We start from the raw sequence: 24,728 nt of genomic DNA, 5'->3' as shown, positions 1-24,728 counted from the left end.
TCTTTTGGCTTTGGTTCCCCCTCACTATGTTCAGAGAGAGTAAAGGAAAAATAAGGAACAGGTAACAATCCCAGCAATGTAATTTTAAATTAAGCAAGAGCCATGTCAATTAAAGTGAAAATTAACTTAAAATTAACTTATAAAGTGCAAGCACACATGCCAGGGAAAACAACATAAACCCCATGTAATCAGGCTAAACCATGGGAATAAGGACATCTAGTAAAGATAGTCTTCAGAGAATGCATCTTTCCAAAATGGAATAGTTCCAATATTATCCGAGAAGCATAAATCGACTTATCATCTCATAACCAGCAAAAGTTAAAGACCCATCTATATGTGATCTGAAATTTGACTTTTAAGTCTGGACAAACCTGGCAGCAAGCCTGAGAAAGTCCAGAATACAACTGGGATGGATATCAGCACAACCACCAAGATCTAATCACCTGTATACTAACTGTCATTAAAATAGCAAGTAATTTATAAGCTGGCTAATGAATCATCTATACACAAAAAATTGATGGTGGATTTCAATAACATAAGCACTTTAACATACTGTGTTAATATATTAAGGGTACACCAAAATTTAGAAATGTAGGCTAAGGATCAGGATTAACTTCTTGCTGAAAAGTTAAAACTGAAGCATTTTATCTGAGTGACAATGAGAGAATTTTTAAAGCAAGCCTGAAAAAACCCTAGGTTACAGACCTCAGAGAAAAGCTGGTTTATTGGATATTGAGACTGATGACCCGCAGCACTTTGAAATGCTTTATCTGGACATGGTTGGTCTCAAGAGAATGTTACAACAAAGTTTCTTATTGGTAGACTTGAGGAATGATCAGAAAGCACGCAGAATGCTCAAACTGCCAAGGAACTTGTCAGATGTTCTCTGGGTTATACTGTATGTGTAGTATCAAGGAAACAGGCTGATTTTCCTTGATTCAGATAGCAAAACCAAAAAGTACAACCTGAAATCAGCAAATACAACCATCTTGTGTACAACAGCAACTCAGCTGTGCAATAGAGATACTAACTTTATTAAGAAAATACTCTGAGAAAACAACAGAAAGTCAAAAACTTGCTTTGTATTTATTACGTATTTTCTTCAAGAAAGAAGACTGTCATGATCTCTTTTTTATTGCATGTGAAACGGATGCCTTCAGATCCCTCCTTCACTCAAACCTTTATCAATAGCTGAAAGGTGATTCCTAAGAAAACAACACTTGGGCCAATGAAAAGGATCTTCCAGTTAGATGCTGACTGTTTTAAGCAAGTCATGGGTAGAAACAGACCTGTGTAAGTGGCATTCTGGATGACAAAGTGTAATTTTTTCCAAGAAAACAGCTTCATGCTCTAATGCAAAAGGTCAGATACTGTGATTTACTTCTTTATTTATTTAATTTTTCCACCTGCTTGTCACACTTTCATAATATTCAAGAATAAGCAAATAAAGTTCTCCATACACTGCTGGTCCCCCTCTCCCAAGTCCCTGGCAGGTCTCCCGCCAGCCTGTGGAAGAACCAAGGGCTAGGAACGCCAGGGGCCTGGCTCCACAGCAACCCACCAGGCAGGCAGCCGCGGAGCCAAGCAAACTGGCAGGAAACCAGGCAGGTTCCTGATCAAAGTTCTGCTGACACGGCCGAATTCCCACAGACATTTTGATTTTAATTGGCGTTTGCAGACTGAAAACGTTCTATCAACAAAGTTCCACCAGCCCTATGCAAGAGCAACAGGATGGGCATAACTGCTGAAATGCCACTGCTTAAAAAGAGAGAAAAAAATAAAAACTAAACAAACAGAAAAAGGCCATCTGGGTACGAGCGGTAACAAAAGATGGTTTAGTAGTGTTTTTACGTAGCATGCTTGGTCACCAACTATTTAAGTAAATGCATAAAATGGCCTCTCCAGCACCGCCAAAGCCCGATGCCACCAATCCAGTGGTACCACAGGGGACTCCGGAGGAGCGCTTAACACCTCAGCAAGTGTCCTCTGAGGCCGCCTCCCGCCCCCTTTCTTCCTGCGCTGAGGCACAGTCGCGGTGGCTCACGTTGCCCTCAGAGCCCTGGAGGGGCTGTCCCTGCTCCCCAGGGAGCCCACCGGTGCCCGCAGGGGAAGCGGCAGCGGGAGCGCAAGGTGCCGCTGCCGCCCGCAGCCCAGCGCGGGTCCGCGGCCGACACTCGCTAACGCAGCGGGCAGAGGGAAAGCCCGCACGCCACCGCCACCGCCACCACGACCCGGCCCCGCGCACCACGGGCACGCTGACACGACCGCCCCAAGCTCCGCGGCGAACCAGCCGCACCGCGCACCACCCCGCAGCCTGCCACCAGCCTCCCACCCCGCAGCAGCCCGACCTAGCCTCGGCGCTCCGGCGGACCAGCCCGCTCCCGCTCGCCTCCTCACCCGCCCGCCGCGCCCGCACTCCCTGTGCCCCGCTGCCAGCGCTACCCGCCGCGGTCCCCAGCGCCGCCCTCCGCCCCTCACCGCGTACCTCAGGTCTTCCCGCCCTCCGCTCTCCCACCGCCCCCTCACGGCGGTCCCGCCGCGGCCCCGGCCCCCCACGGCCCGTCGCACCCCTGCGGCCACGCCAAGTGCCACCGGACCCCGCCGCGCCGGTGCTCTGACCTGGACGCGCAGCGCCATCTTCCCCGCCGGGAGCGGGCGGCGGGCCCTGCCGGGGCACGGGGTAGCACCGAGCCGCGCCGGGGCCGCCCGGGGCCGAGGGGCTGGCCGGGACCGTGCCGGGGGCGGCCGCTGGGGCGGGGCGGGACGGGGCCGTCACAGGGGCGGGCTCAGGGGCCGGCCGGGGCCAGGGGCCGCCTCACGCGGGAGGCGCCATTTTGTGCGCGCAGCGCTACGCGGGGGTGTGGCGGGGTGTGAGCGGGAGGTGTTGGTGGCAGCACCAGGCGGAGGAGTCTCTCCTGACTGGAAACGTGTGGTTTTAAGTGGTTACCCGAGTTTAGTGCGGCTGTAAGTCTGTATTTGGCTTTGCACAATGTACGGGTTCCAGAGAATGTAAGACGGTGATAACAGCAAAAGGAAAGTGTTCCTCGGTGAAAATAGCACAGTTCCTGAGAGGTGATGAGCAGAGGTACGTCTGAAGGGACAGCTGTCTCAGAAGGAACAGTTTGCTCACTTAGCCCAGAAGGGGAATCCTCCTTGACAGGTGCTTATAAAGGGTCTAAAAAATTAGATTCAGAGAATAGAGTTGTGTCAGTTTCCAGTTGGAGAAGGTGAATCCCATGTTTTGCTAACCCTGGTACAGGTAACAGGTGAGGTCAAACACTGTTAAATTAACATAGATGCTTTACTTCGTAAGTACTGCAAGGACAGAGTTGGATCCATGACATTCTAGAGTTCAAGAATAATTCAGGCTAAGTGAGGAAAGCACAGCATGGAAATCACAAGCAGAAAAAGGTCGACCTCCAAGTTAAGGGCATAAAGTGACTCGAACAATGTCTACAAGTGTCTGCATGGGAAAACCTGTTTTAATGCAGCCAGCTTCTTAACTGTGGTCAAAAGTCCATGCCATTTTTATTCTGGTTAGCAGATGTGTGAAATTACTCATGTTTCCCTGCTGCACCACTGCATTCCCATGTGAATGAAGCGTGGTAGCCCCAGAGAAGAGGCCCAAACTGGTAGAATTTCTCTGGAAATGGAAGCTGCTTTGGACCTGTAATAAAAAAGGGAATTGGACATATTCCTAGCTGGATGCACCTCTTAGAAGTGGGGTTAAGAAACCGTTACGACTATCTAATTAGGGCAGGAAGAGTAATTGTACATGAACTACGACGGAGTTCAGCATCACTGAACCATATGCTTTTGCACAGAATACCTTCAGTTATTACTGGAGAATGAAGCAAAATCAAAATGGAAAATGGTTTTAAATGGAGTTTCTTGTTCTCTTGCCCTCACAAGTGACTGGTGGCTGGCACTTCTGAGAGTCAGTTGGATTGTACTTGAAAAGTTGGCTGGGATTACACAGTCTCCTAATGACTGCCTCATCCCTGGCATGGGCCTTAGCCTCATTTTTCATCCATTATCCTGTGAAGAAATAGAATAATTTATCTATAGCCATAGTCTAAAAGAAAAGAAAAATCACAAAACATAGCAGGAGCAGAATAAAAGAAGTGGTGGTAACACACAGAAGAAAGGGAACAGAAAGGATTTTAAAGGAAAGCAGACAGAGCAAAACAGAGGAATTCCAAGGACTGAGGAACAGGGAACGGCATGGTGACTCAGAGGTTAGAAAAGTCAGCCACAAATTATAATGTGGAAAATTTGGGAGACATTTAGATGCAATACAATTACAAACTGTCCTAACAGCCAGAAGCTGCTTGCCAAGATGGGACACAAAGAGAAAACCTGCATATCCTTCAAAAACCTTGACCTTGTGGGCAGAGCTTCAGTTCTAGCAATGACCATGAATCTTGCTCCAGGTGATGGACCATTGCCATTAAGCTATGCAAAACCATGCAGAAATAAGGTTAATAAGTTAAATAGTTTAATCTGTGGATGGTCAGTGTGAGAGATGCATATGCGTTGATATGTGCGAGCGAGAGCTTGTGGCTTCTGCAGAAATGAGCCAGTTTCCAGCTTGCCTGGGGCCAGTGTTTCTTCCTAGCCACAACCACCTGTTCCTTTGGGTTTGCATTTCCTTACGGTGTCAGCAGGCAGCATGGACAGACGTGGAGAGCACAGAGCTTGTCCCACCGGGTAGGCAAGGAACACTTGCTCAGGTGTGTGCTCAGCTGCACAGTGGAGCCATGTGACTGTACCTTACTTAATCGTCATTTGAATCGTTTTAATCTCCGAGACACAGGCAGTTGTATTTTTGCATGTGATTTCTGTCAACTATAGCCTGATTATTTTAAAGGGGAAAAAAATGGTCTGGCTAAAGAATTAATGGATTCCTAGACTAATACCTGACAAAACTCTTGAGATTTAACACGAGTAAGAATGTTAGATTGTGAAACTACCCCAGACTATGTCAGTCTTAGCCAAAACGACAAAAACTGCATTAAGAATTGTAATTTATTTAGGAACTTTCATAGAATTCCTTTATCTTTTCATAGGAGGGGGAGATGACACAGTGACAATGCTTGTGTGACAGACATCGGCAGGATGTGAAATTCAGACTTGCTTTCACGGAAGATAATAATAAAATTCTTGCTGAGTTCAGTGGAATCTGAATTAAGGAAGGGGTTTAGGTCTGCTTCAGAAGATGCACTACTGAGACCTCCCCACAGCATTCATATACATTTTCCAGCTCAAGTATGTCTCATTTCTGCTAGGTGGAATAAAACCAACTTCTTGAATTTGTTGTTACTTTGGGAATAGATCTCTTGCTACAGGCAATGCATTCACAATTATGTCCATTCATTTGCCACACTGCTTAGATAGGGCTGAACGTTATCCATGCTTTTTAAATTTTAAGTGACTCAATTAAAGCATATAAACAAAACCAGCCATTTCTAAAACAAACTAGCCAATGATCAAGGTATCTGTTTCTTTTTTTTTTTTTTTTTTGCATCACATCAGGATTTTTCCTAAAATGCAGTTTTCTTACTGATAAAAAATGGCTGATAATTTGCAACAAATTATTAAGTATATTAAAATATACATAGACAAATTCAGTATATTTAATTTAGAACCCTTTGTTCTGGGAAGGTTAGCTTAGCTTTTTCTAAGTAGATGTACTCCATCATCCAAACATTCGCAGCCTGGCATTTGGTATGGTTCTGCTACAAGCTTTCGCATTCAAACATTCTTTTATTTCTGGTTTTCATTTTACATTAACAACATTTACATTAACAACAGCAAAAAAAGCCTGAAGAATTTTAATTCTTTTTTATGGCTAATGATTTCAAAATTATTTTCTGTGCCACTTACTCTCCTTTGCCAGTGTATATTGCCACAGTTTAGTGACTGGTTTAGTAATCTAATGAATTCATTTGCAATACAGATTACGGTTGATCTGGTGTATGTCTGCAGATTAAATAGTTCCATGAAAAAAACAACCAACCAACGAAGACAAAACCAAAAACCGCTTAAAAAACGTTCAGTGATTTTTACTAACACAATTTTATGTTCAAGTTAATACATAGTGGATAAGCAAAACAAGTTATTGGGCCTATCACTAAGAAGAGCAGGAAGAGCCCATAACAGCAGAATAAGTAGTTAAATATGAAGCCATTTCATACTTCTAATGAAACTAATGAATCTTTTCAGTGACACAGTGGCATACTTTCTGCTCATGAGTTGACAGAACTCCAGGAAGTCTGAAACAAAATAAATTCTTCTTTGCTTGTTTGCTACCTGGACAAAGATCAATAATACCTCAGGGCAAACACAGTCTGTAGCCAATCTCTTTAACTCAAATTGAAAGGAAAAATCTGCCTAATTGCAAAAAAGCACAAACCAGCCGGCATGTTAAAGAAAATTTGTGATGCACTGTATATACATTAAAACAATCTATGCTGTAGGTATATGCATAGAGTGAGGTTACTTTTAAAGCTTCCTTAACACCATTAATTTAAGTTACTGCAGTGCATCCAGTAATGACTGCCGATTTTTGTGCATTGGATAAAGATGACTGGAAATACTGAGGCTTTGCATGCAGATGCCTGAACTTTTGATTCCTTAGACATTAACACCATTCAATAATTTACTGCTATTCATTCATCCTCAGCCAATGGACACCAGTAGGTATAACTGCCTCCCAAAAGTGGTTTTCATAACTTGGTATCTTCCGTCATCTATTCATTCAGAGCCAGAGGCATGCTCATCTGATTAAGTGCACAAGAAACCTTTTCTGGGTATTTGTGAGTACTGCTAGTAAAACTATGCAGTTGCTTTAGACTGTCATTGCTTCATGTATCTATTAAAAGTAGACAACCCCCAGCAGAGAGAGAACTTGCCCTTGATGAGACTGATGATGGAAAATTTCAAATAAGAAGGAAAAACTTGCTGAAACTTATGATAAAACATAGACTAAGGAGATTGAAGACCGTTTTGCAAGCTTCACGTTTAAGCTTGTTGCCATATGAACAATCTTTTTATATTTCTAAATACATTATAAAGAATTGATACAAGGTTTGGGGGTTTTTCGGTTTTTGTTTTTTTTTTTTTTTTTTTTAACTATGAAAATTTTTCCAGACAAATTAGAAGGCTTGAAAGAAATTATAATTTACATCTTAAAAATGAATATAAAATGTGATCCGTTCAATATACTTAGTAGACAGGTGCATGTTTAAGGATTTTATTCAACAGTCTGAATGTGTGGATTTACAACTGCTCTTATTTCTGGTCAGTACCATGATACACTGCAGCCAAAGCTGAATTTCAGGAAGGTGGATACAGAAGTAAGTATGTGTATTATCAGTGGAGCCATTTTTCAGCACAGAGACTACTAGTAGATGTAACAGAGTCTGAAAGGTATTGGACAGCAGATGTATAAAAATTATTATTCAGAGTTGTTTCAATTTTCATAGTCCCCGGATTCATATTCTTCGTCATCTTCCTCATCAGAATGGTCATAATACTCGCCATATTCAACACTGTAGCTTGCACTTCTACTGCCAGCATTAAATGCAAATGCAGGAGATGAGCCTGCAAGACATAATTAAATCAGCTTAAACTAGTTGTACGTAGGAACACAGAGGAAAGATGGGTTTGGATCTGTATGGCAAGCTCAGTGTTTCTGAACCCTCATTACGTATTCGAAGGAGAGGGTTTTTACCTGATGTCTTGACCCAAAGCTTATAGGAGCAAATTTATGGATCATTCACATTTTAAGATGTTGAAAATATATTTAATTCCCTATACTAGTAAACTGAGATTTCAGTCATCTGCAGATCGTATGTACCTGAACATACAACCAGAGCCAATGAGTTTGAAAGCCATTTGCACAAACAAGGCCAGTGACAAACTAGACCAGTGACAAACATCTCTAGATCATGAGGCAAATATAAAACAATGCATCTTTATTCTGTATTTGCCAGGAAACCCAGTTCCCTCCAGAGGAAGAAGGGTGTTACTCTGCAGGACTAGGCCCAATGCAGAATGATAGTAAAGCTGTTTCTTACATCTTTCCAAACACTCTTGTTAAGGAGCTACAGCTGTTTCTTTCCTAGTATATTGAAAAATAAAGAGCTAAGCAGAGTTGCCATGGTTCAGAGACTCCCCCAGCTACAGCAGCTGTTCTGGGTGAGAGTTCCTGTTAACATCAGAGGACTTCCGTACGATAAAGGTGAGTGGAGTGGGATGTGTCTCAGTTGTATGGCTGCAGTCCACAGCTTGCTGATTTCTGGAAGCTGATGTAATACACGGCAGAATATTACACTATTAACCCATTAGGTGATAAAGTAGAAGAAAAGGACAGAAAAATTAAAATATGGACGTCTTTAGGTAATTTCTCATATCCTTCATTTGCATTCTGACAAGCTCATCCTTTGCAGCCTGCTTGTATGCATTCTTATATATTTTACATCCAAAACCCAAAAATAATTACCATCAATGACTTTCAACCTTGCAGAGGCGTATGTTGCACCATACTTATTTTTGGTGTGGCAGATGTAAACACCTTCATCTGATTTTTTGAGGCCTTGAATTTGCAGCCAGCTTGTCACACCATACTTCTGAGGCCCACCTCTTGCCTTTAAGAAGAGGAAAAAATAAAGTTGAGATTAAGTAGCTAGAGGACACTGTGATATTTCTCAAAGGAATTGTTGATGGATTAAACATCATTCCAAACTTTAACTGCTGCCATGCTTTCTTTCTGTTTCATTCTGCTGCCCTGTATTTTAACTTACTGCTCTGTGTCTCTGAGTTCACTCTTCCCCATCTCTGCTCGTTAAACTTCATTGTCCTTCACAGGGCTCTCATTTCTGTTTATTCCATGGTATGGACTCCCAGTGTTCCTCCTGCCTCTTGTCCCAGCAACACTTCTTGTTGCTTCAGAGCATTGCTGCCTCTTCTCAAGCTCATAAGTCTTTTCAGCATGAGTGGCAGGTGGGTCTGGGTGAGTTGTTCAGGGCCAAGGGGCCTGACCAAGCTGACACTCAGCATTGGGGTTTTAATGGATTGACATGACACACCATGAGCTTTCACAATTCATGACAATCACTCTCAACTGGCTTGGGCTAAAGCCTCTTAAAGTGGCGGGGGGAACTTTTCCAAACAAATAACACAAAACCATTAACACGTGTTAACAGAGATGCTTTCATGGTGAATCTATTCATGACCTAAGTTAAGAGGGTTCAGTTTAGCCTCTGAGCTGAACAACATTTGCATGTGGCTTCTTGCACCATTCCTGAGCAACTTTTAAGTCTGCTGATCCCACTTGTGTTCATGCTGCATCTGGAAACACTCTAAGTAACTTAGACTCTCAGTACTTTTGGTAATTTACTTAGCTTTTTCTGTGCTTTTGCTAGCTACCTTTTTGTTGAGGTTGTGCCCCGTGTCCATTAGATCTTCCCACTTCTGGGCTGTTTAAGCAGAAAGCTAGATTTGCCATGTAGTTCTCCATAGTCTCTGTTAATCTTCTTTGTCTGCTGGAGAAGCATGCAGGTGCAGGCTTCAGCCTTACTGCAGTCTGCTTGTACATCTGTTGTTGTTAGCTTGTCTCCCCAGAATGTTATTTCCATTTAAAAGAATTAGCATTTTGATTTATTTAATTTTAGCTCAGACTTTCAGGCTATTTCTAGATTTGCTTGAAGCCTGTACTAATGCCATTCTATTCTTTCCCCTTAGATTAAAACACAGCATCCTCCATAAAATGAGCAAATTTTTTTGCTTTCCTTTTGAATGTCTCAGGGACTGAACCGAAATGGCAGGTCCCAGAAACAGCATCTTGCAAAGGAGTTTAGATACTATGCAGAATTGTGCTTCTGCATTAAGAGTAGAAAAATTATTGCCACCCTTTCCAGAATGCACCCACCTTCTTTTAGGTAGTAGCCTAAATGGTTCCCTTTGTATGTTCAGTCAGTTTTTGCGGAGTGTTACCTACACCAGGAGAATCTTCATCTTTTCTTTCCCTGAAACAGGCCAGGTAGGACCCTGTCGTTTCCTCTGCTTACACTGCTAAAGCAGTGATCCTTGCATTGACTAAAATCATAATTCTTTACATAGTCACAGGGCCTCTACTGGAAATCTATTCATTACAGCAATACTGTATTCTCTAGGGGGTATTCACTCATTAATCCCTCTACTCCTTCATCTGAAACCGTATGATGTGGAGAACTCAGGTTTTACCTGTACTGACAGGTGGGTATCATCTCCTGGCAGGAACATTTTATTCCCTTTTTTTTTCCATTCAAGATGTGGCATAGGATAGGCTGACACCTCACAGCCAAAAATGACATCATTTCCTGTGTAATTCTGGGCATCCTGAGGTGGCATAGAAATAACAGGAGCTGCAAGGAACCAAGAGCACAGTGCTTTAGGAGACAGTGAGCAAAGGACAACACAAACACAAAAGCATACAAACATTAATTCCTACTTTGCATTATAAAACCAGTTTACGTTTTGTCATCTCACACTTCATGAAGAGCTACATGATTCCAAGCAGCTTTTAAAGCTCAGAATACCTGTGTCCCCTTAAAGGGTGAGCAGGGTTTTCAACAACTCTCACTTAAAGGAACTATCTGTCCTTCCCCTTGCACATGATCGTGAAATTTAAGCAGAAATCAAAAGTTTCATTTATGTCCTGTGAACTGTTATCATGGACTAGACTCAAGGCCCCACAGTCAAGCAGCCAGTACTCAGCGAGACCTTCAGAAGAAAGCCCAAGAAATTCTGTAGCAATCACAGAGTAACTTCATTGTACATGATTCTTCTTAATTTCTGTTACATTTTGGCTAGCTTAAAAGCGAAAATAACGAGATTGCTAGTTTGTCAGACTGTGTTTGCTGACTACATCGCCTTGAACTTGCTAAGATCTTGACCCCCTCTGTTACCTATGGGACTCATTGCAACAAGTTACAGAATAACAGCATTAATATATTCCACATTTATCCAAAATTGCTATCAGTTTCATCTGATGTTCTTGTTATGAGGCAAGGAATAAAAGGGATTGAAATCCATTTATTTTTTAAGGTTTTATGTTATGTTTATTACAATAATCAGATTTCCACCTGCTTGTTTCCTACTCTTCTCTTACCCTCACCCCTCTACTGTTTGTTTTTTGCCTCTGTATGATCCGAAAGAAAAAGCTGACGCTAACCACGAGAGGGAGACAGTCCAGGGCTTTGAAGACACTGGAAAAACAAACTATCACCTGATGCATTCATACATCATTTACACATCCCTCTGTAAGCATGTATGAATATACTAAATGTTAACAGGAGATGATGATATTGAGGAGAGCAAAATAACAGTTACTGTTATCACACCTCTTCTATTTTGGAGATCTCTTTTTTTTTCCCCCTGACCTATTCATCCTCAGCAAGAAGTGTTTTTCTTCTAAAGTCTCTTTTCTTTCTATCTCCATACCAATGTTTAAAAATGTATATGTTTTCTGGACCATTAGATTTGTATTTAATTATTGCTTTGATTTTTGTACAGATCCCAGATGCTTGGAAATAGAAAATTACGGTAAATGTATTTTGCTTGCAAGATTTGAATCAGTATGTACAGCGTTTATGGTTCAGCATTTGAAATTGTAACAGCCTGTTCCAGGTATTTGAGCAAAGTTTCTAATGCATTTGTCAGTTTTTCAGATTTTATATCTGTGCAGAAATTGTCAAATGCATCCTGAGTAAATTTAATTGCAGACAAATTATACAGCAAAGTATCAATTTCCCCATTGACGAATGACTCATTAAACAGGAAAAGTAAAGTAAGGCTCTCAAACTAGGATACTTAAACCCTTAAGTGCTCATTCTTTCATGAGAACTGTATATTGTTGCAAAAATCTTGTCTTCAAATCAGCATTAACTGAATATTCTGGTTGAGAATATTTTACCTATTAACTTATCACATATGGTCTGATATTAAAATATAATTTGAAATATTAAAACTTAATGCAGCCGTGTTTCTTTTAGTCATATGTGTGTTGTAGTTAAGCTTAAAGTTAAGTATAAAATAGAAACGAAATGTCTGTGTTGACTCACATGAGTTCTTTAAATTACTGGTGTAGAGAGACAGCAGGAAAACCTTTTTAAATAGGCAGATGCTGCCTGACTGGTGGTTTTGTTGTGGTACTAACACAAGTGTCTTGTGGATACACCAACAACACTGAAGTGCTGCCAAGAACTGTCCTGCTTATGGGAGTGTCCATAGAAACAGCTCAGCTGTGCAAGGGTGAGGGCTCTGGCTTTACCATGCAGTGTAAATGTACCCTTACCCTCGAGGATGTAAGGCTCTGAATTACAGATTCATTACAGCTGTTCTCCTAGGAGGAATTTGTCCGGCACTGTCCACCGTACACCAAAAAAATTCCGCACTGGAAATACTCCTTCCCTTAACTGCAAGGAGGATACTGTGACAGCTTGGAATGCTGAGGTATATGTTCAGTCCACCCAGCTGGGCGCTTCTATAGAGGTAGTTAAGGCTTTGCTGGACTGGGGCTGACCAGGACTGGCAACATGAGAGTTCAAACTCATAGCAAGTAGGAAGAACCACAGTTTCGATCTAACCAAACTGCCTCTCCTGAATCTGAACACGCAATAAATACCTGCATTACTGACTCAAACTTGAAGTGCATCCAGAAATAAAATAATATACATCTCAAACCACCATTTTTGTTCTATTTTACAGAAGAAAATGGAGGTAGCGAGGTACCATTTTAACACAAATTTCCAAACAGTGGGTTTGAATGGTTCAGATTCTGTGTTCAGCCAAATTTTGCCATGCATATCTGTGTGCACCTTTTTGCATAACTGTGTGTTTAGAAACAGATCTTTACTGTTATGATAACATGTCATTTTGATTCCTGGAGTATATGTGCAGTAGTTGCTCCTTTCCTTTTACAGTCCACATTGTGAATTATCCTCATGTATTATAGAAGAAATAGACCAGAAGCCAAAAAATGTCAAAATACTGCTTCACCTTTCACAAACATTAACCCAGTATTACCTCAAACTAATGAATTAGATATTTCTTTTTTGCTTAACTCGTTTTTTCTAATCTATGTCTGATTTGATGAAAATGGCAGAAAATTTCATGGCTTGCTCATTTGCTTTTTAATCCCAAATTTACATTTAAAATAATCGATGTGACACAGCTAAATATAGAGAATCACTTCTAGATTGTTCTGGTACATCATTAAATCATCAGCAAGAGAGGCTGAAATGTGAAGGGGGATGAATTAAGTGTGGAGAATCTGCATATAATCAATGTACTTGGCAGCCTTGGTAAATTATTAGATAAACTGATCAAAACTAGCTTTCAGGAAAAGAAAGGCTTTTCCACTGTTGCTTTAGGGAGCTGGGCCACCTTCTCCTTTTTCTGGTGATGCACTAAAGAGAAAAGGCTATACTCTGGTCATGAAAGGAATTTATTGTTATCTATTTATTCACTGCTTGCTGCATACAATTAATCCATTTGGCATCAATAGGAAACAGCAGATGCTTTGAAGGAGAAATAACAAAACAAAGTACTTTGAGTTGAGTGAAGGTTGTATTTATAGCTTGGTACCAAAACCCAGTGTTCAGTGTTTGTTTCTCATGCAAATTGGAGTCAGCGGAAAGCGAGTGCTACAGCGAGGCTGCTGCTCTTGGAGCCAGACTCCCCGTTGCCTTTTGTCATCAGTTGCAGCCGTGAAAAAGCAGCTTAAATCATAGAGCACCTTCACATGCTTACTGTGCTGTTTCAGATAGCTGCCTTGCCAAAGAGGGGGAGCTTACTGGTAGACTCTTAGAGGTGCCCTGTGGTAGCACCTGTGCATCTTGCTGCTTGCTAAAGGGCCGAGGCTCCTTGCAGGGTCTAAAAGAGAATCTGAAACCCAGCATGGTCAGTTGCTGCTCAGAGAGGTTGAGAAGAAGGGCACTTGTCTGCCCCTTTCACTGGCGAGCCCAGCAGCCACCTCAGGTGCTCTGCTGCAGAAGAGCACAGACACTGACCTTGGCAGGAGCCAAGGAGACAGGCCCCCATTTTTCTTTAACTGAACTCTGCACAGCACTGACATGACTATGAACTTCCCACCAGGCTTCTGAGCAGTTCGGTAAGCTGAGCAACTAGGAAATTTCTCTGCATTCCTGGTGAGAGAGTCCAGCCTTTCTGGGAGGCCAGAGAAGCAGTGGGAAAGCCTTGGGAGTGATTCCTGCATACAGAGCAGCTGGGCTCATTCCTCCTCTACGTGCAGTGTTATTCACCGCAGGGGTGACTGCAAGGCCGGTGGATGACATCAGCCATTAAAACTGGCAGTACTTCCAAATTAAATTTTTTATATGTGGCCAGTTCTGTTTAATTAATTAAAGCAGAGCATTGCTTTAAGCCCGTAAGCCTGAACAGCTGCCTCTGCTGCAGAGTTACCATTACTTGCTGTAGAGTGGCCCTTCTAACTGAAATCTGCCTGAAAGGGTTATGCCACAAGACCTAGTGCTGGTCTAACCCCGAAGAAGAACACCTGTGAGAGAGCTAACAGGCTTCCAGTCATATTGTGGGCTGGTATGCACTGAGTTTTCTGAATGTCTCTTTACTGACAAGCCTCATTTCCCAACTTAATACCCTAATGGCAAACTCTCCTGATTCTTTATTGTATTGTCTTCTTGCAACTTGAGAAAGAGGAAAGAAATCTGGTATTAGCTGTTCATCACTTTTCCTTTTAAGCATTCAATATCCAGTGTTCATTCAATACCAAAGCACAGCATACAGTCTGAATTGGAGGCAACTGATTGCTAGTGAGGAGTGGGTAAAAAGTACCTGACTTGCTCTCACATGTAGGCCTTTGCCAGAGATGCAATTTTAGATTCCCAGAACTGTGACCCATTTGTGACTTGGAGATCTCTCCTACTTCCTTCATTTCTATTTCATATCTATTCTATGATTCTGTGGTTTCAGAAAACATACCATTAACTTGTTAAAAAAGAATAATTTCTCATTCAGAAAATAAAAGCCTGTTCACTTTTTCATTTTATATTCATGTGACTTAGGTGAAAGGTACCCAGGAGTAAAGACTTGTAATAATGTGAAGAACAAGAACAGTATATGAGCAAGAGGCAGGATTCCCCAGTACAACCCTGCTAAGAATCCTTCCACTAAAAATCATCACAGACAGCTGTTCATGATCTGTAACTGTATTTAGGGAAACAGTTTCAGTTTGATTTTGTTATAATATTTAGATTTCTGTTTCATGGGTTAGCTAGATTTTACAATGATTCCAAAACTCTTATTATCTTGGACTTCTTTGTAAGAACAAAAGACCTGTTAATTAAGCCTCATCTTCTATTGTCTCTACACTGCTAATCATATATACACACAGGTGGATACACTCTGCATACACATATGTATAAAAACAAATACATATATGTACATGTGTGTGTGTATATATATATATGAATAAGATATGCCTTGCTCTCACCACTTCAAATATAAGGTCAGTCCTCATACAGTTATTTGTCCAGTCCTCCCAGACTATCCTGCCTGCTTACCTCTTCCCAACTACACATTCTTGTAGAAAATACCTCATACTCTGCTTATTCAGAGCAGAACTAGTCTGCAGATCTGTGGCTTATTAATCACCATGTGATTTAATCCACTAGTTGAATATAGAGTCTAGTAACATACAAAATTAAGTACCAGCTGCTGAACCACAAAGTAAATGCTTAACACAAAGTAGTATTATAACAAAATAATGGTAAGAAAAAAGCAGAATTAGTTTAATAAGGTTAGACTAGAGCATCTATTACATGTTTGAAAATAAGAACAAGATCATTTTTCAGTTTAGAAGTGCCTCTGTACATATTACCTGATTCACATGGCCCTTTGTGTTTCATGCTGATATTTCTTTTCGTAGCATAAGCCTTGTTGAATTGACAGATGTTCTCGTAGGTTTTCCCTTCAGGTCCACAGATGCTTTCTTGAGACTTGCACACACACTGGGGTTCAGGGACTTCCCCGAACCTTGCTTCATCAGCATCCAACCTGCACTCGAGGTTGTCCCCACATTGCCCATAAAAATGATTGCCCTGGTCCAGGTCGCAGATCTGACCTTCTACATTCCCACACTCAGGACAGCAGCCGCAACGGTCCAATACAGTCCCAGCTGGACAGTCTTTAGGCTCAGAGCAAAGTGCCAAATTGCATTTTCCACAACTATCTGCCTCCCTTAACAGTTTCCACCAGCCTCGGTGGTACAACGCAGGGAAACTCTGAGAAACCTGCACCAGTACTACCAGCACTGCTGTAACCATTGGGTGCTTCATCTTCAGAATGTAATGATCGAGCAGAAAAGGTCCTTGGAGTAAAGCCAGCAGCAGGAAAAAAAAAAGAAAAAGGAAAAAGAGAGCGAGCTAGTGAGAGAAAAACATTACAATCCTTTTGTTTTAGAATATAAATTCTACTGCAGACACGGGCTCTAAGAATAAATTAGCATCAGATTTCTAATCTGGAACTGATAACAAAAATGCATGCAAACCCACTGGCTTTTCTCTAATGCAGTTTGGAATGTGACTATTGCACAGAAACCAAACTGCCCCTTCTGACAGCTGAGTTGAAGCTCTCTGAAAAGCTGTTTGCTCAGTGTCTCCTTGAGCCAAATTTGCAAAACATTGCTCTATTGAAACAAGGTTATATTGCAGCTATTGTAGAAAGGGGAACAGGGTAAATTAGTGTAAAATGAAGAAATTAACTGCTATGAGCTTGTCCCCTCTCCCGATCAGCTGAAAAAGTCAGAAAAAGATAGATACACACAGTAGGACGAAAGATTGCTGTAACCTTGAGGTGAGCCTGTGTTTTCAAGAATGGAGAAGGGTTTAACACCAAATTTCATCCATTACTGATCACAGCTGAGGGTTCTGAATTAACAATTTACTTACAGGCTCTTTATAAACAAGGGACAATCCAAGACAGCTGGAATTGACTTTAAACTCTTGGATTTAAGATGAGAGATGCTTAGACTCGTGACAGAATCCATCATTCTCTCTACATTTAGTTTCTTTTCAGTGTTTATGGGTGTCTGGTTTGCAACCCAGAGTAACATGGTCTACATTTGGCTCTAAGGACTAAGTGCAAAAGGTTTAGAACATAGATAAAGGGTAAGCCAGCTGCTGCAGCATCTTCAAGCACCTCAGAAGGGGGGGTTGCTGGAGTATTAGACACATCACTCATCTTTTCAGAGCACTTTTCTGCCTTCATTTCTTAAGACATGCTTACGCTGTTAGAAGGATGAAAGAGGTAACTCTGAAATCTCTTCTCCCCCCCCCCCCCTTTTTTTTTCTGTGCATACATTTCTGCTGGTTCCGGGAGATGGGTTTGCAGGGTCATTTATCACCAGGTGTTGCACTTTTCTTTGTAAACTCCCCTCCCTTTCACTGCTGACAAAAGAGTTCTAGTCTATAGACCATAGGCTGCTGTTTCCAGTGTTCAGGTACAGCTCAGCAGAGATGCATCTTGCTGTCTGTTGGAGGTAAAAGTGAAGCACAGTGGAGTTGGAGACCCTGCAAATATGGGTCAATGCCATGAGTCAAAGATGACCACTCCCTACAAACGGAACATCTCTGTGTGGTAGCTTAAAATAACTCTGCGTGCATCACATTTTCAAGATACACACATAAGACTAAGACACTGTTAATAAGATGAAACGAAGGAGAAATCGTGCTTCTGCTTGCTTGTCCTGAAATCTTCCACAAGGGGCTTTTTCAACTCTTTATATTCATGGTGCTTAGCTCCTTAGAAAAGCTCAGTGAAGGATGCATTTTGTTGCACCAGCCTTACATCCTCTGGACGCATCCACAGAGGGAAATCTTTTGGGAGGTAAGTTTACTTTCCATCCCAAACATATCCATGGCTTTTCCATGGATATGCAAAAGTACAGCTTCATGCCTTTTGCACCAGTTGGGATTACCTCTTGCTTGGAGTGAAGTAGCAGGCTGCTTCCAAATCAGTTCTTTCTCCCAGACTGCATATGATGCAATTTTCCCCTGGCCTGCATGGATGGAGCACTTCCTAAGGCCACCTTGAAGAGACCTACAGGGCACTGCTTATCACTGTGTGATAGCTGGGCTAATTCATATTTTGTAATGCATGTTCTTGCTTTAAACACAGAATCAGACTGTAAAGGAGTAAACTATGTGTGTAATGGATGCTTTTAACATTGAGAGTCAGAAAAAAAAAAAGTAACCACAGAATTTAATGGAAAATTGATTTTTTTTTGTCCCACTTTCTTATTCTGCTTAATGTGTTACATTTCATACTTCCTCACCAAATTCTAATTGGATGTTTAGTTTTGCATTATAGGGCTTACTCATCACATTTTATTATTCTTACAGTTGTAGGGGATGAGTATCTGTAGGAAAAGGATTTGCTAAGCCTCATATAAAGTAAAAAACAACCATAGTAGTGAAACCATGTGTGCAAAGTGGAGCCAAAGCAAGGGGGAGCCTGCAGGGGACCCCTGCCCCTATAAGGCTGAGTTTTGCCTGTTGTCTTCTAGGAAATATGATCTGATGGTCGTAAACCAGAAGTATACAAGGAAGTACCTTCTGTGTCCTTCAGAAACCCATCATAAATATCCTAGAAAGCATTTCTGGCACTTACCTGACTAATGTAATCTGAGCTCCTGGTGGGTTCAGCCTCTAAACTACGCCTGTGGCCTCATCTGAACAGCTGCCCCTTGACACTAATCTGCAGCTAGAGGATATTTGGCCACTGATTCCTGAGCTCACCTGGAACAGATTGGGGTGGGGAGAGGTTAATGCCCTGTGGTATGACATGGAGAAATGACTGACAGCTGTCTAAAACTAGCAAGCCATTCTGTGACAAGCTGAGAAGAGTATTGCTGTACCTCTCCACATTGGATGGATGTGTGGCACGGTCAGAGCAAGGGGATAAAGAGAGAGCAATGAAAGAAAGCGAGATGTGCTGCTGAGGTTAAAGCAAGAGATCTAAGGGCATAGTCCTGTCTGGTTCAGTACTGAAATACGCATTATTTCAGTATGTCTCTAACACCTGAAGTTTGCTTTGGTGGGCTTGGCAGAAATCATAAATCTTGAATTGTCTTAACCCTAAATATCTCCCAGAACCATACACAAGCAGCAGTGGATTAGTGTCACTGGTTGAGCTGCAAGACAGGCACCAAAGCACTGTGTGCTTTTCAGACACCATGCCCCAAAAGCTGCCTGGAAAGCTGAGGAGCAGTGCAGAGGAAGCCTCCACTGCCTCTCAACGAGGGGAGGATGTGAGCAGCTGCAGTGCATGAAGGGAGCTCTCTGCCATCAACTGTGAAATAACATCTTTGTGAATAATTTCTCTAACAGGTAGGTTGAACAGCATCAGTATGCCTTCGCTCTTAGCAGGAAGGGTAGTGTTGGTCATGCAGCATCCTTGGCTTTTTCTGGATATTTCCATATGGTATAATCAGTACAAGGAGTTCTGTCACCATCCTGTAAAAGAACTGGTACCTAAGTTGGATGATGGGCAGTGATGGGGACTTGGCAATATGGTCCAGCACTTCTGTACCCTCAGACTGCATCTTTCACCAAGACATGCGCAGCGTCTTGCAGAATAATTCCTGCAAGTGAATTGTTAAGGAAATTGTATTCCTGTTCATTTCCTGCCTCCTTCTTGGGGCCCTGTGTTATGCTAAGCTGCTGACGGTATTGCATTGCTTTACTTTGCATGGTAATAAGTAAGGTACCTGGCTGATGAAATTTGAAATCCTATTGCTAGTGATTCCTGTGGTACTGCTCTTTCAGACAAAATATGGTTCAGCTCTTCATTCTGTTCTTATTTGTGTCACTATGAGTTTTAAGTGAAGGTTTCTGAATCTGGCTCCTGCCAGACTCTTAAGCCTCCTAAGACAGGCTCTTACACAGACACACACAGGAGCCCTGTGAGGAATAATGACAGCCCACAAAAAACGTCGAGATGGCCCTTCTACTTTCTCTGTCCTGCAGTGGTTCCTCTCCTTGAACAGGTAAAGGTTGGAAACTACAGTGCTCTGTGTCTTGAGTACCTATTCCTGAGGTCCCTTTAGAGAGAGCAGATCTTGACTGACTCAGCATGTTTCCATCCAAGAAACTTTATATTAGGTGCAGAAAGGAAGCATTAAAGAAAGTTAATGTTTGGTCTGTTACTCTGGGCAGTCGCAGACTACAGGTGGCTGTGCCTGCTGGGTATGTGCATTACCTGATACTGAACTGATCTATTAGGATAACATTGTCTACACAGTCTCCAGAACTGAGCTTCATTTGAAGTGCTCAGCTCACCTGAAAACAGTAGTTGTTTCTGGAGAAATAAGTAGCAAATGATGGAGATTAATGACAGATGAAACAAAAATGGTTGGATGCCACTTGCAGGTTCTTTACAGAACTGCTGACCAGCAGTGATGCAGGCACGGGCAGTCCTGGCATATGCCACATATGTCCTAGCATATGCCTGACACTGCCTTTTGTTGGTGCCCATCTTATTTGCTGACACATTGCTTTCATGACCCTCATCATTAGTGCTACAAGCACACGAAGTATCAGTTAACTCTACTGTAACATGATTATTAAATCCATTAATCAAAGGCAGGAGATCCGTAATTAACTTATTCTCCAGCATCAAGTAAATGATTCTGCTGTGAGCTTTAAGAAAGCAATTGATCACTAATATGCAAAATACAGTGGGGCTGTTAGACTGGAAGGCTCTGTAATTGTATAATTAAATTATAAATTTTGCATATTTTAATAATATATTTTAATTATTTTCTTTCTAAAGTGAAAATGTAGGATCATTAACCCTTTTTTTACGGTTTTACATGTAATTTACTAAACGGGAGGGGTGGGGGGAGAGAGGGGAAATTTAATGTCTGTCTCCTGCAAGTTGACTGTTCTCATGTCAGGCTTTGGCAAGGCTTCTGATGACTCAGCCTGGACCTGTCTCCAGCAGTGACTGACTGTAGATTTCTCCTGTGTCACTGTTGTTGGTGACTGTAGGCATTAAAATTTGAACTTGCAAGGCTAGCACTGTTCTAGTACTAAATGCTTGGGTTTTATTTAATACGGGCTTGCCGATGCCTTTTTACACAAGTAAGTCTGGAAATCACTTTTCACAAGCCGGTGTTTCCTTCCAAGGGCTCAGATTTGAAGGGTTCTCTTCAAGCCTGTTTCACGTCTCTGCTATCCTTTAAGTAGACCCCATTTCAGAAAGCTTTGTAGTTTTATCCAGAAACACTCAAGCCTCCTGTTCCATAATAGGAGGATAATACTAGAAACATTTAGGGGATCAGCAGTAGGTAATCAAACATTTCTCTGAAGCCATTCTTTTGAGAGGTGAGACTTACTGTGGGGAGACTTGCACAGAAGGTGTCACGAGGGCATTTCCCCGTGTGTCCTGACCACATTTCCAGCCTGCGAAACCTTAGCTGCTCATTTGAACCTTTCTGTATGCACTTTAATCACAAGTGCAATATAGGAATAGTAGCCAGCGTCATTCCCCTTCCTCTCGAGGGAGGAGGGCTGTGCAGGTTTGTCCTCTTTCTGCTTTAAGAGAGCAGTAATGCAAAAGCATCCTCATGTTCTGCACAGACCACAGGTCTCATTTTCAGGTGTCATGTTCTAGTGCAGCAGCCTCTTCAGTTTAACAGAGCAGAAAGGCTGGAACATATAGGTAAAGCCCTGGGGTCCCCAGCCTGTCGTGGGGTTTTGGGTGACACCCACTTACCCATGCCACCAAGGGGTGGATGGCATGACTGTGAGAGAGCCCATGTGTGCCCCTTGCTATGCTCAAGCCTTCCTGGGTGCAACTTTCAGCAGTATGTTTGAAGGCTGGCCTGGTCCTTATTACAGACCTGCAGCAAACATGCTCTAAGCATTTGGAGAGGGGCTGGAAGAAAAAACCCAACCAACCCCAAACCAGCATAGTTCTAGCTCTGCCAATGTTTTGAGGTGCTTCCACCTAACAAAGACTGAAAAGTAATGTTAGCTCTGGCCAGTGGCTAAAGAGTCAGGTGTGTTTGTGTGTATCTGTCCATCCATTTTGCAGCAGAGAGGTGGCTTAAGCCTGAAGATGACACTGATGCTGTTGCGAGTTGCACATATCAGCAAAGTTCTTAAATAGAGCAAACCACAGGGTTTCCTGGAAAAGCCTAAGAGAGAGAGAGGGAGATCTGGGAAACTTGCAGACAATGAATATAGAGTAATTTTTCTTGGCAACTTTAATGTTGATGGATGGGACAGCTTGCCTTGTCCAGTTTATATAAGAGCAGCTGATATAAAATGACTTCATAGCTGGATATTTATGAGAAGTTTCATTTCAAATAATACAGTTTTTGCCTCTGGCAGTGCTGTGGTTTAGCCCTGTTATTACTGGGAAGTAAATCTTTAGGATATTTTAACTGTAACTGCAGGAGCTGTTTGATCTACCCAGCAAAGTTATTATTTTCCAAAGCAATGGAAACTTTATAATGGGAAGTCTCATTAGCAAAAACTACCTGTCCCTAAAACCAGCCAGGAAACTGGGCACAGAGAGGAAACTTAGGGGATTTTCCTTCAGCTTCACCTGCCTTCTGTCACAGTAATGCTGAAGAAAGTAGTGTTTTCTGTTACAGGAATTGTACAGATAGATAGACTGTAATGGTCCTTCTCTAGAAAAGCAACTAGAAACCGATTTCTGATATAAAATAAAATTCTCTGCTGCACGTAGTCCTTGTATAAAATACACTTTATCTCCTGAGGGAAACAGGATTCGGTGCCGGACCCTCTCCCTGGGCCAGCACTGCTCTGAGATGGATGCAGAAGAGCCCAGGAGGGGAGGCACTGGTATCTCACTGGAACTTCCCAGGCTGTTTTTTAAGTGTCTTTCCTGCTTTGTGTATAAATGGAATATTTTCAAGTGATTCACTTACCCTTTTAGGAGTATCCAGAGTTAAGGGCTGCAGGCCCACAGCATGAATGGTCTTGGTAGGGTGCCTGGAGTCCCACAGCAGTCTGGAAAGGTGGAGTAGGACCTCCTGGAGCTGCTTGGCTGTGCTGACTCCTGCTCCTCATGCAGAACCATAGATCAGACTCCACAGCTTCTTCCCATATCTTCTCTGAAGACACAATTATCTCTGACCATTGTTACAAAGGGAAATAGATCTGCAGCAGAAACAGGTTCAGGCTGTGAACTCTGGTAATACAGCTTCCAACTAAGTCTTGCAAAAAGCCTAGTGTCTGGACAGTGGTGGTCACATCAAAGCGACCCAGCAGAGCAGCTGCAGAAGAGAGCAGGAATCTTCCTCCCACCACTGTGCTTTGGTTGGAATTGTTGCAAAATTTAACACTTCTGACAAGCATTTATGTTCATACGTGACCAGAGAGCTTGAAGAGATGCACTGTGCTGCCCAGTGGACATGCAGGTTGTGTGTGGGCAGGGGAGGCTTTGCTGGCTTCAGTCTGGGGTGGCTTGGACCACTGAGTTGCACAGCCGTGGAAGGTGGAAGTTTAGAGAGGGGACAGCAGAAGCTTCAGAGTGAGCAAGGACAGAAGGCAAGGCTTGAGGCAGGCTTGGAGGGCAGCACTTACCACTGAAAGAAGGGCTGGGAGCACAGGTATTGCCTCTTGCTGTTCAATTTCCTGCTGTTCTCAGGACTTTGGACTAACAGGACAACATCAAAGAATCCTGCAGATTGACACCTCTGGGCTTTCAGGCTTATAATTCTGGTCAGGAAGAGCAGTCTCCAGGTAAGATCATTCTTCTAAATACTTGGAGGTTAAAAAGGAAACAAACAGAGCTATCAGTGGTGGTTCTCTATCGCAAATGTTGAAGACCACACTGTCCCCCTGGGACGATGAGGCTTTTCTAGGGATATTTGCTACTCCTACCTTTTGGTAATGTGTATGCTTTTGGGGCCAGGTCTCTGGGTTCCATTTGCCAATTTCTAGAAGCCCAGTGCTAGTCCTGGCCCCTTCATTCTCCTGCTTTTCTGGGGTCACAGTTCATCTGTGATAGCTCTTAGCTTTACATGGTTGTTTCTAATCAAGGGCATTGTAGCTAGAAACAGCATTAAATGAGGGAATATGAATGAAAACCGTGCATGAGCATGAGCTAAGAAGTAAAGGCCTGAGTCCATTCAAATCAATGGCCCATTAACTTCAGTGGGCTCAGGATTTCACCCTGTTCTTTTAGCTTAGCCAGCTTCATGCTTGAGCTGGCAGGGCAGATGTCTTTGTCCCTGTCCAATGGGGCATGCTGCAGATTGTTTTCCTGTCCAGGCTGACACTCTTGGAAGTCTCAACCTATTCTAGCTGCAGTGTGGTTAGAGATAGCAAGCACAAACCTCTTGCATGCACTGAAAGTCATAATGGTTTTGCATTAATTGCTGACCTACTTGTCCAAAGGGCATGTTTGAAAGCACAAGCTGTCTTGAATTTCTTACATTTGTCGTTATGTTTCATGAAAACTGACGTGAATCTAAATCTGCCCTAAAGAGGCTTTATATTAAGTGACTACCTTCACTTACAGAAAATACTATGTAAATGGTGTCTATTGATGCTGCAGGAGTGGATAGCTCTTATATCAGTAGAGTGAAAATGATACTGCTCTCATGCTGCTCTCCTGTACCACGTACAGCACACCGCATACTTGTCTTTATGCTTCAGAGCACAAAG

General features: G+C 42.4%; 1 protein-coding gene and 1 pseudogene across 2 annotated transcripts in view; both read right to left on the bottom strand.

Annotated features, from left to right (window-relative positions):
* The window catches only part of RANBP17 (RAN binding protein 17), a 156,126-nt gene extending 153,392 nt beyond the window's left edge, over positions 1–2,734 (bottom strand). For both annotated transcript variants that reach the window (XM_065691080.1, XM_065691081.1), the window contains exon 1: positions 2,620–2,734. In XM_065691080.1, coding sequence (XP_065547152.1) covers positions 2,620–2,637 — 18 coding nt within the window. In that variant the 5' untranslated portion in view covers positions 2,638–2,734. The remainder of the gene's footprint in view (positions 1–2,619) is intronic.
* Positions 2,735–7,113: 4,379 nt separating this feature from the next.
* On the bottom strand, positions 7,114–23,189 carry LOC136019907 (kazal-type serine protease inhibitor domain-containing protein 1-like; annotated as a pseudogene).
* Between the last annotated feature and the right edge of the window lie 1,539 nt (positions 23,190–24,728).

This window comes from Lathamus discolor, chromosome 10 (assembly GCF_037157495.1).
Source record: "Lathamus discolor isolate bLatDis1 chromosome 10, bLatDis1.hap1, whole genome shotgun sequence".
Lineage (NCBI taxonomy): Eukaryota > Metazoa > Chordata > Aves > Psittaciformes > Psittacidae > Lathamus > Lathamus discolor.
The sequence above is the reverse complement of the archived record's forward strand: the minus strand, read 5'-3'. Positions and strand labels throughout refer to the sequence as shown.